At 47.2% G+C, this 13,521-nt stretch overlaps 1 protein-coding gene across 1 annotated transcript in view; it reads right to left on the bottom strand.

Moving 5' to 3' along the window:
• The window catches only part of CLCN1 (chloride voltage-gated channel 1), a 30,905-nt gene extending 28,598 nt beyond the window's left edge, over window positions 1–2,307 (bottom strand). The window contains exon 1 of the mRNA XM_054386626.1: window positions 2,116–2,307. Coding sequence (XP_054242601.1) covers window positions 2,116–2,307 — 192 coding nt within the window. The remainder of the gene's footprint in view (window positions 1–2,115) is intronic.
• Between the last annotated feature and the right edge of the window lie 11,214 nt (window positions 2,308–13,521).

Below are 13,521 nucleotides of genomic sequence, written 5' to 3'. Positions count from 1 at the left end.
CTCCTGTCCCCAACTTGGTTTCCTTCACCCACTGTCAAAGTCAGGGCTGGGTCAGCCACTAAAAAAGTGACAGATGCTATCTCTGAACCCTTCGCTTTCCCAAAGAGAAGAAAGGGCATAGGGCAGAGAGACTGATGGGTGGTAAAAGAAAACTTAGGTACTTTAATGAAAAGAATAAAACAAAATAGATACAAATAGATACAAACCCAATACTGAACCCAGCCCCCTGATGGCAACAACATCACTATTCCCACTGACACTGTGGCAGAAGTCCCAGACCAGACTCAGCAGCAGACAGGAACTGAATTCAGGAGCTGGATTCTGGAACTACATTCAGGGATGCATGGATCAAGATCAAAGGCAGAATGTACAGAGTCCTTCACCAATGCTGACCATTGAAGAAGAGGCTTGACCTTGGTGATCCCTCAGCTTTATATTGAAGATGATGCAGACAGAAAGGAATCCCTCATTGGTCACTTTAGGGTCACCCAAACTGTCCACTCCCCTGCTAAGGTGCAACCTTTCACTTTGCACACCAATGCAGTACACAAGAGTTAGGAGTGCCCTTGGTCTGCACCTATGACTCTAAACATCAGAGTTGTCACAGCCAGAAGCAGCCTCTGTCTGTGCAGATATGCTGTTAACTGCAGAAGGTGCCAGTACTGAGCAGAAACTGACCTGGGAACTCAAATCACTGAAGAGGATTAGTTCTGGACTAGCTTAAACCAGGACACCCAAATCAGCTCTCCAGCTTCAGGCATTGATCCACCTGCACCCCAAAGGGCAGGTGTGTCAACCATAGTTAGCCAGGGACTGGGCATGGCTGATGGGGGCTGAACATCTCCTTCCTGCCAGCTGCCCTGACCTTGTGCCCTGCTGCCTCAGCAAAGTTCAGCTCCAGGTGGGCACCTGCACTTCTCCATCCCAGCCCACTCCGTGCTCACCCTGTTAGTGTGGCTGCTGCAGCCAAACCATTGCCTTGCATTTGTGCTGCTGCTTCTGTATCAGACAGGGACTGGGTTTTGATCTTTAGTGTAGAAGACATTTGCAAACTCAGATGTTTTAGACAGTTTCAGAAGAGAAATTCCTGACTGTGGCTATGGAACTGGCTGTCTGATCTTTGCAACATGCCACATACAACCTTTGCTGGGACATTTATCTCTTGGAAGAGATTTTCTTGGTGGCAAAGGTGGGTTTTTCCTATCAGTAAATCACAAAAGTCTTCAGGAGATGATTAATGCATCCTCTGCCTCATCACCTGGTAATTCACCTAAGTATTGACATAAGGGGATTTGTATTCATGTAAGGAGGAACATCTCTTCTGTAGGAATTCTATATCCACATGCTCTCTACCTTATCACTGGGACAGATTTTTTCACTGCTGTAAAGCTCTCTGACATCAGCTCAGTCTGAACAGAGTGGTAGGAAATCAGACACCAGAACTCTGCTGTAAACCCTCCTCCTTGCAGGAGGCCATCCCAAAAGGAGAGGTAGAGGAGATACAGAGAATAAGGCAACAAGAAGCCATAACCAGAAGATGTTTATGTCCCAGATATTTCTCTGAACTGCAGCTTGTATGAAGAGCAAGAGTCAGGTCGAGTTGAAATTCCTTCACTTACAGCTCCCCAAAGAGCTACCAAAACTAACACCACCATGAAGTGCTCTTTAGCCAGAGAAAGTCAGAACTTTATTTACAGAGCATGCCTTGCTCTATAGAGCTGTGTAGATAGGTACCCACCTACATACTCCACTGCTCTCTTTTTTAATTTACTGCTTTACTCAACATCACTCTGCAGCTGATGGTAGCTGCAGTTTCTCTTTGCTGTTACAAATGCATTCATGGCCTGATTGATTTTCCCCATCCCAGCTTGCCCATTTTAACTCTCTGCATGTCCACAAGAGGTGAAAATGCCCCCTGACTCAAAAGTACTTCTGGGTGCAAATACAACCATGGAAGTCAGTGCCTGGCCCAGAAGGCAGCAAGCGGAGGGGAGAGTTGGTGGCCCAGGAATGGACAGGGATGTGTGCTCCACAGCTTCATTCTGGGAGCCCCAAGAGCCTCTGTGAGCCCGGGGAGACCTGTGCTGCCCAAATGTCCCGCTTGCCCAGCCCTACCTGTGGGTAGCTGAGGGAGTTCTCCAAGGAGTGCAGGTCGTCCCCTGTGCCCCCAGCCTCCAGGGGCATCCCATAGCGGGAGCACTTCTCAAAGCAGACCAAGTCGTACTGTGGTGAGCCACCCCACAGGGGCTTCCAGCTGGGCTCCTGTCCTAGGGTCTTTGAGCTCTCTGTGCCTCCACTCTTGCTCATGCTCAGCTGTAATGAAGCTGCCTCTCTGGGCCTCACCTAGAACCATCTCATGTTCTGACTGAGAGCATGGCCTCCACACTTCCTTCTGCTCCCTCCTTCTTTTCTTTCTCTCCTCAGACTACCCTGACCTGTCCTGTTCCTGCACTCACTTTCTCTCTGCTCCTCCTCCTTGTGCCTCACTCACTTTCTTCCCTTCCCACCCAAAGGCAGTGATGGCAGGGTTTAATTATATTTATAGCAACCTTCCTCTGCCACATGATTCCCCAGTGCCATGTCTGATCTCAGCAGAAGTCAGGAGCTCTGCCAGGATTGAATATCAGGTGTGGGCAAGAGCAAAACTTGTGAAGGAGAGGGAAGGGGCAGGAGTGGGGGAGGAGGAAAGAGGATGGTAAGACAGATAGAGCTAGAAGGACAAAGACAGAAAGCAGACAGAAGGAAGCAGAAGTTATTAACTAGGAGGTCACAGAATCACAGAATGTCAGGGGTTGGAAGGGACCTCCAGAGATCATCCAGTCCACTCCACTGCCAGAGCAGCATCACCTAGAGTAGGTCACACATATCCACAGGGGCATATCCATGTGGGTTTGGAATATCTCCAGAGAAGGAGACTCCACAACCTGTCAGGCAGGGATGGAGCAGCAGGCTGGCTAACTTGGTGAGGCAGCCTTTAAACTTAAGGACTCATGTGGTGGGGTCCGAGATGGCATTGTTCATGCCATCCCATCCAACTGGGAATAAACTAGGCCAACCAGAGCAGCAACAAATGCTCCTTAGCTGCCTTTTAAGACAGAAGCCAGAAGGCCAGCCACCTCAGTAGTGTGTGTGAATATGGCAGTAAAAAGTAAAAAGAAAAAGTCTAGAAAGTTGAGGGTGTTCATTATGGAGAAATAAAACAATAATATGATGAGATTAAAGAGGGAAGAGAGCAGAACTAACAGAAACTCAATGAGAGAGACGATAATGTTACTGAGGGAGAGTCAGGATGGAAATAAATAGATCTCACAATTGAAAGGAGATAAATACTGCTAGCAAGACCTGCACCTATGCAACTGCTGCCATAGTTCAGCACAAGGATAACATGGCCAACAGCCAAGAAAGGTGCACAAGCGGGAGGCAATGCCTTTGATGTCATCTCTGCTGCACGTGTTCCTGTTGGTTCAATCTCTCTACATGGGAAGAGCATCTAGGTCAGTGAGAAAAAGCACCAATATGCTGGTGGGGGTGTCATGGTGGGAGGCCTTGCCTGGACCGATGACTGGACAGGCTGAAGGAGCAAGGGTTATTCATCCTGGAGAAGAGGAAGCAGCGGGGAATCGATTTGCTGTCTGCCACTACCCAGAGAGAGGGTATAAACAAGATGGAGTCAGGCTCTTATCAGAGAGGCACAGGGAAAGTGTCAACAGCCATGGTTTGCCACAAGGGAAGTTCATGACTGAGCACCAGCTTGGACTGGATACTGCCATAGGTCCCTTCCCATCTAAATCTTTCTGTAACTTTCCTTGTTTTTTGTTTTTGGTGTTTTTTTTGTTGTTGTTTGACAGAAAAAAATCCAAACCATTAACAGACAAACTTCAATTAGTAATAGATGTATGAAGACCAGATCTGCAAGGAATACAAACTGGAAATGAGGGAATTTCTTCAGGAGCCTGCTAAGTCTCATGTTGGAGCTCATGGTCACAGTGATACAGATGAGCATTTCCTGTCCCCATGTTTTAAACAGGCAGGATAGCTCTGGACATCTTCTAGTGATGGACAGAGCACTACTCTGCTGTTTGGGGAAGAGGTTCTTACAGGAGTTGTTTGCAAAGAGTGAATAGGAGAGCTATAAACAGTGCCTCATCATTTGTCTCTAGGGACTGGCACTCTGGAGCAGCAAAGCTATACTCAAACCACCCTTCAGCCTGCTCCAGATCCAGAATTAAGGAATGCATATTCTACCTTACTACAATCTTCACAATACAATCCATCTTATTTTAAGCAAAAGCTGATTGTTTCTTTTCCTCAGCCTTCCTCCTGGCATGCTGTTTGGCACAACAGATATGCTGTTACTTGCTGGGATTCTGAAACTGGCTCATCCCCCATCAAGGAGAGGTCCAGGCACAATGCAGCAGCACAGAAACAGGAGGTCTGTTTGCCCAGCGCCCAGGCTGACAGGTACAGAAGAGTAGCCCTGCTATGTGTACATTGCAGGGGATGCCTTTCAGCTTCCCTGGCACTTGTAGCATGCAGAGAGGACAAGACCCTGCCACTGATTTCTGCAGCAGATTTCTGACAAGGCAGGGTGGTGGTTCTGGGGTCCCCCTGATGGGAACTGGGTAGAGAAATCCATGCAGATCTTCAAATGTGCAAACAGACCTGAGTTAGCAGTTAGAGGTCATCAGTATCTTCAAAACAAACAAACAAACAAACAAACAAAAAAAAAACAAACAAAAAAAAAAAGAAAGAGGTGTGGGGAGCCTGTGGAGCTGCGGAGAATCCCCCTACTGCCTTGGGACAGCACAGGGAAAGGGTCACAAGGGGTATTTTTAGAACAGAATCCAATGGCAGTGATGTGAGGAAGGTGCAGAGAAAAACACAGCTGTGAAATCTAACACTGGGCTTCATATATACTGAGAGCAGGAACAGCAGAGAAACAAACTGAGGGGAGGCAGCAGCAGATGAGTGAGAAAAAGGTATATGAGGGTAACAGGAAAATGGTGAAAGAGGAAGTGACAAAGAGGCAGTTAACAGCTGGGGAAGAAATGGCTAAAAGAGAACATGGGAAAGAAATGGCAAAAGGCCAAGTCAGGAGGAAAAAAATTTAATAAAGTGGTCATGTTATATAAATAGAGAGACTTTAATGACAGAAGGGATTGAAGGACAAGAAATGGGCAGCTGGCTCAGCACTCCTGTGTAGATGATTTATGACCTTGAAGGCTGTCCAACAACTACCCAGTCTACCATCTTGCCTTCTCCCCAGGTGCAAGGGCTTCATAAGTGACTTGGTTTGGGATTGTGACACTAAACCAGATTTTCTAAATCAGAGGAAAATAGAAGTAATTCATACAGTCTTTGAAGCCAAGTGATGACCTACTCTTTTACTAAAGACCAGCATGCCCAGAAAGCAGTGATTGCTTTTTGGAAGGAAAGTGATGCATGCAGCACTGGTTTGGAAGTGTTCTCTGATACTCCTTGGTCACTAAACCAGAAAGAACGATCATGACTGACTGCATGGAGTGGATATTGGCACTGATGGGACCTGACAGCAGGGAACAGCATTTTAAACCATAAATTGCTAAGACACTCAAGTTCCACTTGCTACCTAGGCCTTACAACTGTCTTCATTTTTCTTGTTTTGAGAAGTAATTCACCCTTTGTCAAGGTTAGTGATTCAGTGTCTGCTTAGCACTGATGCCTGGATTAGATCCAGCAACTAGCTGCTTTCAGTAACCAGCTCTGCCTAGAATCCCTAAGGACTCAGTAGATATGATCATTCCTGAAGAATTCCTAAATTTAGAGCCACATTTAATGAACTAGGCTGCGAATAGTTGCCTCCTTACCATAAAGCTTATCAGGGTTGTGGGTGACTTGAATTCAATTAAGCATTTTGAACTTGTCCATGCAGACACTTGAGGGACAAACAGCTACCATTTATTACACAACCTTGTCCTGTCCAGAAGCCAAAAAACTCTCAATGGCAAAAATTTGGGATAAACATGAAGCATGTTATGAAGATCATGCAGTACATTGCCTGCCTTTGTGTCCTGAATGGCTGTTTAGTAATGTACATACATTCTGGCAACGACTTGCTACAGGTCAGACAGGTTATGCTCTTTGAACTCAGGAAATCTAAAACTGCTTGAGTCTTTCCACAAGCATTTGAGAAAACTGTCACTAGTCCAAATACTTTGACTAAATACTTGGACTAGTCTCGTTCTAAACTAAAGAACCAGCCTGGAGAAGAGAAGGCTCCAAGGAGACCTTAGAGCAGCCTTCCAGTTACCTGAAGGGCCTACAAGAAGGCTCAGAATGGACTTTTGACAAGGGCTTGTAGTGATAGGAGAGGGAATGGATTGAAGCTTGAGGAGAGCAGATTGAGACTGAAGATTAAGAAGAAATTCTTTCCAGTGAGGGTGGTGAGACACTGGAACAGGTTGCCCAGGGAGGTTGTGGATGCCTCCTCCCTGGAGGTGTTCGAGGCCAGGTTGGATGAGGCCTTGAGCAACCTGGGCTAGTGGAATGTGTCCCTGCCCATGGCATAGGGGTTGGAACTGGATGATCTTTAAGGTCCCTTCCAACCTAAACCATTCTATGGATCTAAAACTGAAAACTCTGGAGATTCATGAGTTCACAGAGAAATTCAGAAGCAATGCAGCCATTTCCCCCAAGCAGCACATTCACTATTTCTGCACCTTTTGCTGTCTCGTGCTCTCTTCTTACCACTGCTCAAGTCTGCAGCATTTCCTTACAGCTCAGTACCTTGAACGCTTTGGTCAGCTCAGAAAACAGCTCAGTCTGAATTTTTGCTCTCAGAACCCAGCTCTTGTTCTCCCTCCATAAACCTTCCATGCTTGTACACTGTGCAACAGGCCACTGCAGTTTGTTCTGTCGTGTTAGGCCCAGTCTCAATGCTCTGGTGTTGGTGCTACTTGATCCTGACCCAAGGATGCTATATTTTTTTGTACTGGACTTCAGAAAGCCAGGCCAACAGAGGTGAAATATTTCATAACTCAGCCTTTCCCCTGTGATGATTTGCTTCTGCAGCACTGTTAGTACTTGACAAGAGATAAAGATGTTCAACAGCACTGGCCCAACTACGGAGCCCTGGGGAACACTGCTTGTGACTGGCTGCCAATTGGATTTAGCTCCGTTTTACTGCCACTCTCTGGGACCAGACACCCTGACAGCTTTTTACCCAGCAAACAGTGTCCAGACCATGGGCAGTCAGTTTATAATAAAACCAAGCACCACAAGAGCTCTCTGGGATGTGAGCAAAAGATGGCACAGAGCAACACACAGTACCCATTAACTCCCAGCACAGCAGAATCCTGACCGCATCTTTGGGGGCTGAAGTGAAGGGCAGGGCAAAGTTTCAGTGCCTCACCTGTGGGTGTCTGGAAAAAGGAGAAAGAACAAGCAGAAGCTGCATTTCTATAGAGCTCTGCAGACTAGGCATCCCTAATGGCACCCAGCAATGCTTCCCTTGTCTGGTGAAGTCAGTGATGTAAGTTTCTCACCCAAGGGAATTAAGAATGAGACTCTTTTCATGCTGAGGAGGAGATGGTGTCATTTTCTCTTGGAGGAGCCATGCTCAAGCAGAACTCTTATGGATTCTTCCTAATGCAAACAGTGAAGGCTGCCTGCAGGCAATGCTCAGCTCCCTAAGCAGAGAAGGGACCAGCTATGGTGCAAGGAACGAGTCTGCCCTGCTGCAGGTACTGCACTTACCAGAGTCTGCTGGTAGCGGAACGCTCTGGGTCGAGAGGCATCTCCAGTCATGGCCCCAGAGACAACGTCCTATGGAGCAGTCCTTGTCCTGGGCAATGTCTTCCCCTCTGCTCCCCACAGTAAAGTCATCCAGTGAAAGAGACACAAAGCTTCAGCTGAAATCCCACAGAGTACCCTGAAAAGAGAAGGTTACTGGTGAGGGAAGGATAGAGTGTAACCAGAGACACCCTGCCCCTCCTGCTCAGCCTGTGCTTGGACACAGTAGCTGCTTCCCTTCCTTAGTGTCTCTCTGCTGGCCTGGCACCAGCACAGCTCAGTAGATGAACAGGAGGTAAGGTTTCCCATCTCCTCTCTCAGGCAGTATCGTTCTTCACTGTATTCAGACGGGGTCATAGAAAGAATGGGGGCTATGACAGAGAGAAAAGGATGGAAATACAAAGCCACCAAAATTAGAGACAAGAGAACCTGCACTTGAGCAGGGTGATTCCTACAACCTGTTTCACTGACAGCTTTGTGAAGTGCCAGCATCTGAGAGGCCCAGCTTTCCTAGCAGGCCTTTGAATACTATTCCTCATATAACTTCCTTGGTGCCCCCACCTGTAACAGTTTTCCTTAGCACATGCCCGTTATTGCCAATTCCCTGGCCACAGTCTTTCACCACAAAGAAACAGCCTTCATGGACCTTCATTCACTGGCAGAACCAACACTCAGTATCTTTTTCATACAGAACCATAGAATGGTTGATATTGGAAGAGACCTTTGGAGGTCGAACTCCTCTGCTCAAGCAGGGCCACCTAGAGTCAGTTTCCTTAGTTCTCAGCTTCCTAAGACCACATCCAGATGGCTTTTGGGTATCTCCAAGAATGGAGAATCTGCAACTTGTCTGGTGAACCTGCTTGGTCACCTTTACTAGGAAAACAGTGTTTCCTGATGTTCAGATGGACCCTGCTGTGTTTCAGTTGTGCCCACTACCTCTTGTCCTGTCACTAGGCACCACTGAGAAGAGCCTGGCTCTGTCCTCTTTGTACCTTCTCTTCAGGTCTTTATATCCACTGAGGAGATTCCCCCCTGTAATTGCTACCTCTTCAGCTGAGTCACAGCTGCTGTTTGCTATATCCTGAGGCAGCAGCAAGTCCAGAAGTCTGTGGGCAGTGAGCAGATAACAGGGCACAGGGCTTTCCACAGACACCTGCTGGATGTTTGCTTTCTGTTGTTATCTGCAAAGATTTTCAGCCAGGGAAAACGATAAATTCTGTGTCTTGGCAAAGTCCCTTTGCTATGGACAGGGACACCTTCCCCTAGACCAGACTGCTCAAAGTCCAGCCCAGCCTGGCCTTGAACACTTCCAGGGAGGGGGCATCCAAAACTTCTATGGGCAACCTGTCCCAGTGAATGCTGGAACACTCCTCATCCCCAAAAAAGAAAACTTCTGACCTTATTGTTCTTTTGGTCTTGATCTACAATGTGAACCACTCACTACTTTCCTGCCAACTCAGCTGTTCAACTCATTCCTTAAACTATGCCAGTACTTCCAAACTTGGTTCTCTGAAAATACCAACACCTCATGTCTGAACACTTCCTGCACAGACAGATGTTAACATTGATGCCAGATTTCCTGTAACAGAGTTTGGTGATACTGAAAAAGCAATGGACTTGTTCAATAGGAGACAGGAAATCACCTTCTAGGTCTCACAAAAGAGACAGCAATCATAGAATGGTTTGGATTGGAAGCGACCTCCAAAGGTCATCTAATTCAACCCCCTGCAGTCAGCAGGGACATCCTCCATAGAGCAGCTTGCTCAGAGCCTTGTTGAGCCTCAGCTTGAATATCTCCAGGGATGAGACCTCAACCACATCCCTGGGCAACCTGTTGCAGTGTTCCAGCATCCTCATGGTGCAGAACTTGCTCCTAACAATCTAAACCTGCTCTTCTCTCATTTCAAACCATTTCCCCTTGTCCTATCACTACAGGCCTTTGCAAACAGTGCCTCTACAGCCTTCTGGTAAGCCCCCTTCAGGTACTGGAAGGCTACTCGAAGGTCCCTCTGGAGCCTTCTCTTCTCCAGGCTGAACAACCCCAGCTCCCTCAGCCTGTCCTTGTAGCAGAGGTGCTCCAGACCCCTGATCATCTTTGTGGCCTCCTCTGGATCTGCTCCATTAGGTCCATGTCCTTCCTGTCTTGAGGGTTACAGAGCTGCACACAGCACTGCAGGTGAGGTCTCACCAGAGCAGAGGCAGAATCACCTCTCTCCATCTCCTGCCCACATTGCTTTTGATGCAGCCCAGGCTGCCGTTTGCCTTCTGGGCTGCAGGTGTCCACTGCTGGCTCATGTCCAGCTTCTCATCCACCGTAACTCCAAAATCCTTTTCTGCAGGCCAGCTTTCACATACAGAAAACATCCATTTGGAAGAGACCTCAAAGATCATATAGTCCAACCTTTAACCCAGCACTGAAGGGTCAACACTAAATCATGTCCCTAAGCACCAGGTCCATATGCTACTTAAACACCTTCAGGGACAGTGACCACCACTGTGCTGGGCAGACCACTTCAATGTCTGATAACCCTCTCAGTGAGGAAGTATCTCACAGCATCCAGTCTGAACCTCCCCTGGCACAGCCTGAAACCATTTCCTCTAGTCCTGTCACTTGCCACCAAGAAGAGGCTGCCCCTTTCGTTTTTCAACCTCCCTTCAGGTAGCTGTAGAGAGCAATGAGGTCTCCCCTCAGCCTCCTCTTCTCCAGACTGAACAACCTCAGCTTCCTCAGCCCCTCCTCATAGGCCATGAGCTCCAAGCCCTTCACAAGCCTCATTGTCCTTCTCTGGACATACTCCAGAACCTCAATGTCCCTCTTGTAGAGGGACCCAGAACTGAACACAATACTTGAGGCGTAGCCTCACCAGTGCTGAGTATCTCATCCCCCAGCCTGGCTTGATAATGAAGATTGTTCCTGCCCAGGTGCATGACCTTGGACTTGGTTTTGTTGAACCTCATGAGGTTCACCTGGGAGACCTCTCCAGCTTGTCCAGGTCCCTCTGGCATATCAACAGCACCACTCAATGTGGCATCATCTGCAAACCTGCTGATGGCCCTCAATCCTACTGTCTATGGCACTGATAAAAACATTGAACAGTACAGGTCCCAGTATGGATCCCTGAGGGACCACTTGTCACCTGTCTCCACCTGGACATCGAGCCATTGACCACTACCCTCTGGATGTGACCATCCAGCCCGTTTCTTATCCACTGAACAGTCTACCCATCAAATCCATACCTCTCCAAGCTGGCAAGTAGGATGTTGTGGAGGCTGTGTCAAAGGCCTGCAGAAGTCCAGACAGATGACATCTGTTGGTTCTGCCTTTTCTGCTGATACAGTCACTCCATCACATAAGGTTGGTCAGGCAGATGTGCCTTTGGTGAAGCCATTCTGGCTGTCACAAATCACCTCCCTGTCCTCCATCTGCCTATCAGATCTCCTAGCATTCCCTGAGGCTCAGCTTCCCTTGTTGTTGGTCTTTGAAGGTAGAACAAAAGAATGTGCTGGTTCTGTGCTGTAGAGCTGCTGCCAGTCTTGGTCACTGCATGTCAAGGCCTTTGGGCATCCCCTGGCATTTGTTTCCATGCAGGTGTCTGATCATTTGGATCTTCCCCCACTACCAGGATGCTTTCCTCCAGCTGGCATTTTCACCTTCTTTCTAGGCCCTTCCTCCTTCCAAGACTCCTTTTTCTTTGAAACCCTTCATTTTGGTAACAGCTCTTCCTTTAAGAACACCAAGGCCACAATTTTCCCAGTTTTAATATTTTATGAACTGAAACACATCATCAACCTCCTGCTTGATACTTCTGCCTCACATCTCTTTATAAATGCTAACTTTTGGTTTAGTTCAAGCGTTAGCAAAATTTACCAGCAGCCCATACTGGTTTTAGCTAGCAAGTAGGAGGCAGATGCCTGCAAGTTCAAAGGAGCCTCTGGGAGCTCCTACCTCAATAATGCAGAATCCTCTCTCTAGAAGCTCCATTTCTGCACAGAGCCACAACTCCCCAAATGGAAGAGACTGCACAGAATAATCAAAATGGGATTCTTTATTGTGACACTTCAAGTATACAAAAGGAAGGTATGGAAGTGGCAGTGATGATGCAGTTTGATGCAATCCTACAGAAATCCATGAGTGGGCTGTTCCATCAACAAACCCATCTGTAAAACATTGCACCATGTCCAAGAGGGAGCACTCAGGAATCTGTACTCCAGAGAGGTACAACAGCCCCTGAACTGGTATCTCAGACTTCAGAGTAAGGCACCAATTGGCAAGGAGGATCCTTGTTGTTCATCACATTGTGCGCAAGGTAAGTGCAAGATTCAAGTCCAGGCTGCATCCCTGGCAGCTGAAGCAAACGCAGCCTTGCTTCTCCCGGGCAGAACAATAAAACCCCCATGTGCCTCATTTCCCAGCATCCCTCCACATCCCTTTGTGCTTCCTATTCACAATTCTATCCTGAAGAAATATTTGTAAAGCCACACTTACACAAAAAAAGAGTAAGCCAGGATCTATGCCTGCTTCCTGATGCAAAACGGAGAAGGTTGAGACTCAAGTGAACAGCTGTAGGCCACATCTATCAGGATCTAGGCTCTACCAGAACATGAGAACAACACCCATCTCCCATGTTTCATGGGAGTAACTGCCACTGGACACAAGCAAGAGACAAATTACAGCATGAAGAGCTGTAGACAATTTCCAGAAGTGATGAATGATGCCACAACATTTCTTAGAATGACACTTTGCAAACAAGATTGGGTGGGAAACAGCTTCAAATGATCATGGCTGAAGAGAGGAAATTGTCCAAACAGGGTAAGAATGTGAAATGCTCCCCTTGGGAAAGGAAAGGAACTGCAGGGATAAATAATTCAAGCACCACACTGAGACTGCAAAGAGCTGCCTTCAGTGGCTTTGTTGATTCACCAGAAGAGACCTTTGCACAAGGCAGTTGCGCAGTGCAATTATAGACTCCTGAGAAGTTGGTGGAATCCCCATGTCAGATGCATTCCTCCAAAGGGGTATTCCAAGCATCTGTTCCTGGGACTCAAGGGAGCTAATCTAGAACGTCTAGATCCAAAACTCTTTCGGGGGAAGTCTACGTAGGTTCATTTTTCTGTATGAGACATTCTCTAATTGTTTGTTTTGTTGACAACCTGGGGTGTCCTGAAGCTCTCTTGGTAACTTGGCTACAGAAGGAACACACACAAAAAAATAATTGAAGTGCTCAAGACAGATTTCAAAGTGTCAACAACCTTCCATTCTGAAGGGAAGGGGACCCCTTTCCTACTGTGCACAAAAGCTGAGTGTCGTGCACTCAGAGTGTCGAGGACCCAAACAGAAAGCGTTAAAAATGTTACAACACCAGCATAAGATAAAGAGCTTTTCAAGAATAAGTTTCCTTTAAGATAGGTTTAACTTTAAAAACCCAGCAACTGTATGGTCTGTTCCCCTTTTTGCATTCACTTCACTTAAAAATGTCCTTCCAAAGGCTGTTCCCACTTCTTCCTAGTTCCAGTGGTGATCCTCTTTCCCTCAATTCCCATGCATATGGAGTAAGTCAGGGTATTGGAATTTTAAACTGAACTGAGTCAGGTTACAAAGAGAGTGCCAGCTTGTTTTAGAAAAAGCCATGGAGAGGTGGCCTGGCCAGATGCAAAGAAGCATTCCTGGTTTGACATCTGATGTAACAGCCTGTGGACATCCACACGAAGTTCAGCTTTGGCAGTATCCCTCTTCCAGCAGAACTGGCAGGG

The sequence above is a fragment of the Indicator indicator genome, chromosome 14 (assembly GCF_027791375.1).
Source record: "Indicator indicator isolate 239-I01 chromosome 14, UM_Iind_1.1, whole genome shotgun sequence".
NCBI lineage: Eukaryota > Metazoa > Chordata > Aves > Piciformes > Indicatoridae > Indicator > Indicator indicator.
Note: the sequence above shows the minus strand (reverse complement) of the source record. Positions and strands in the feature narration are given on the sequence as shown.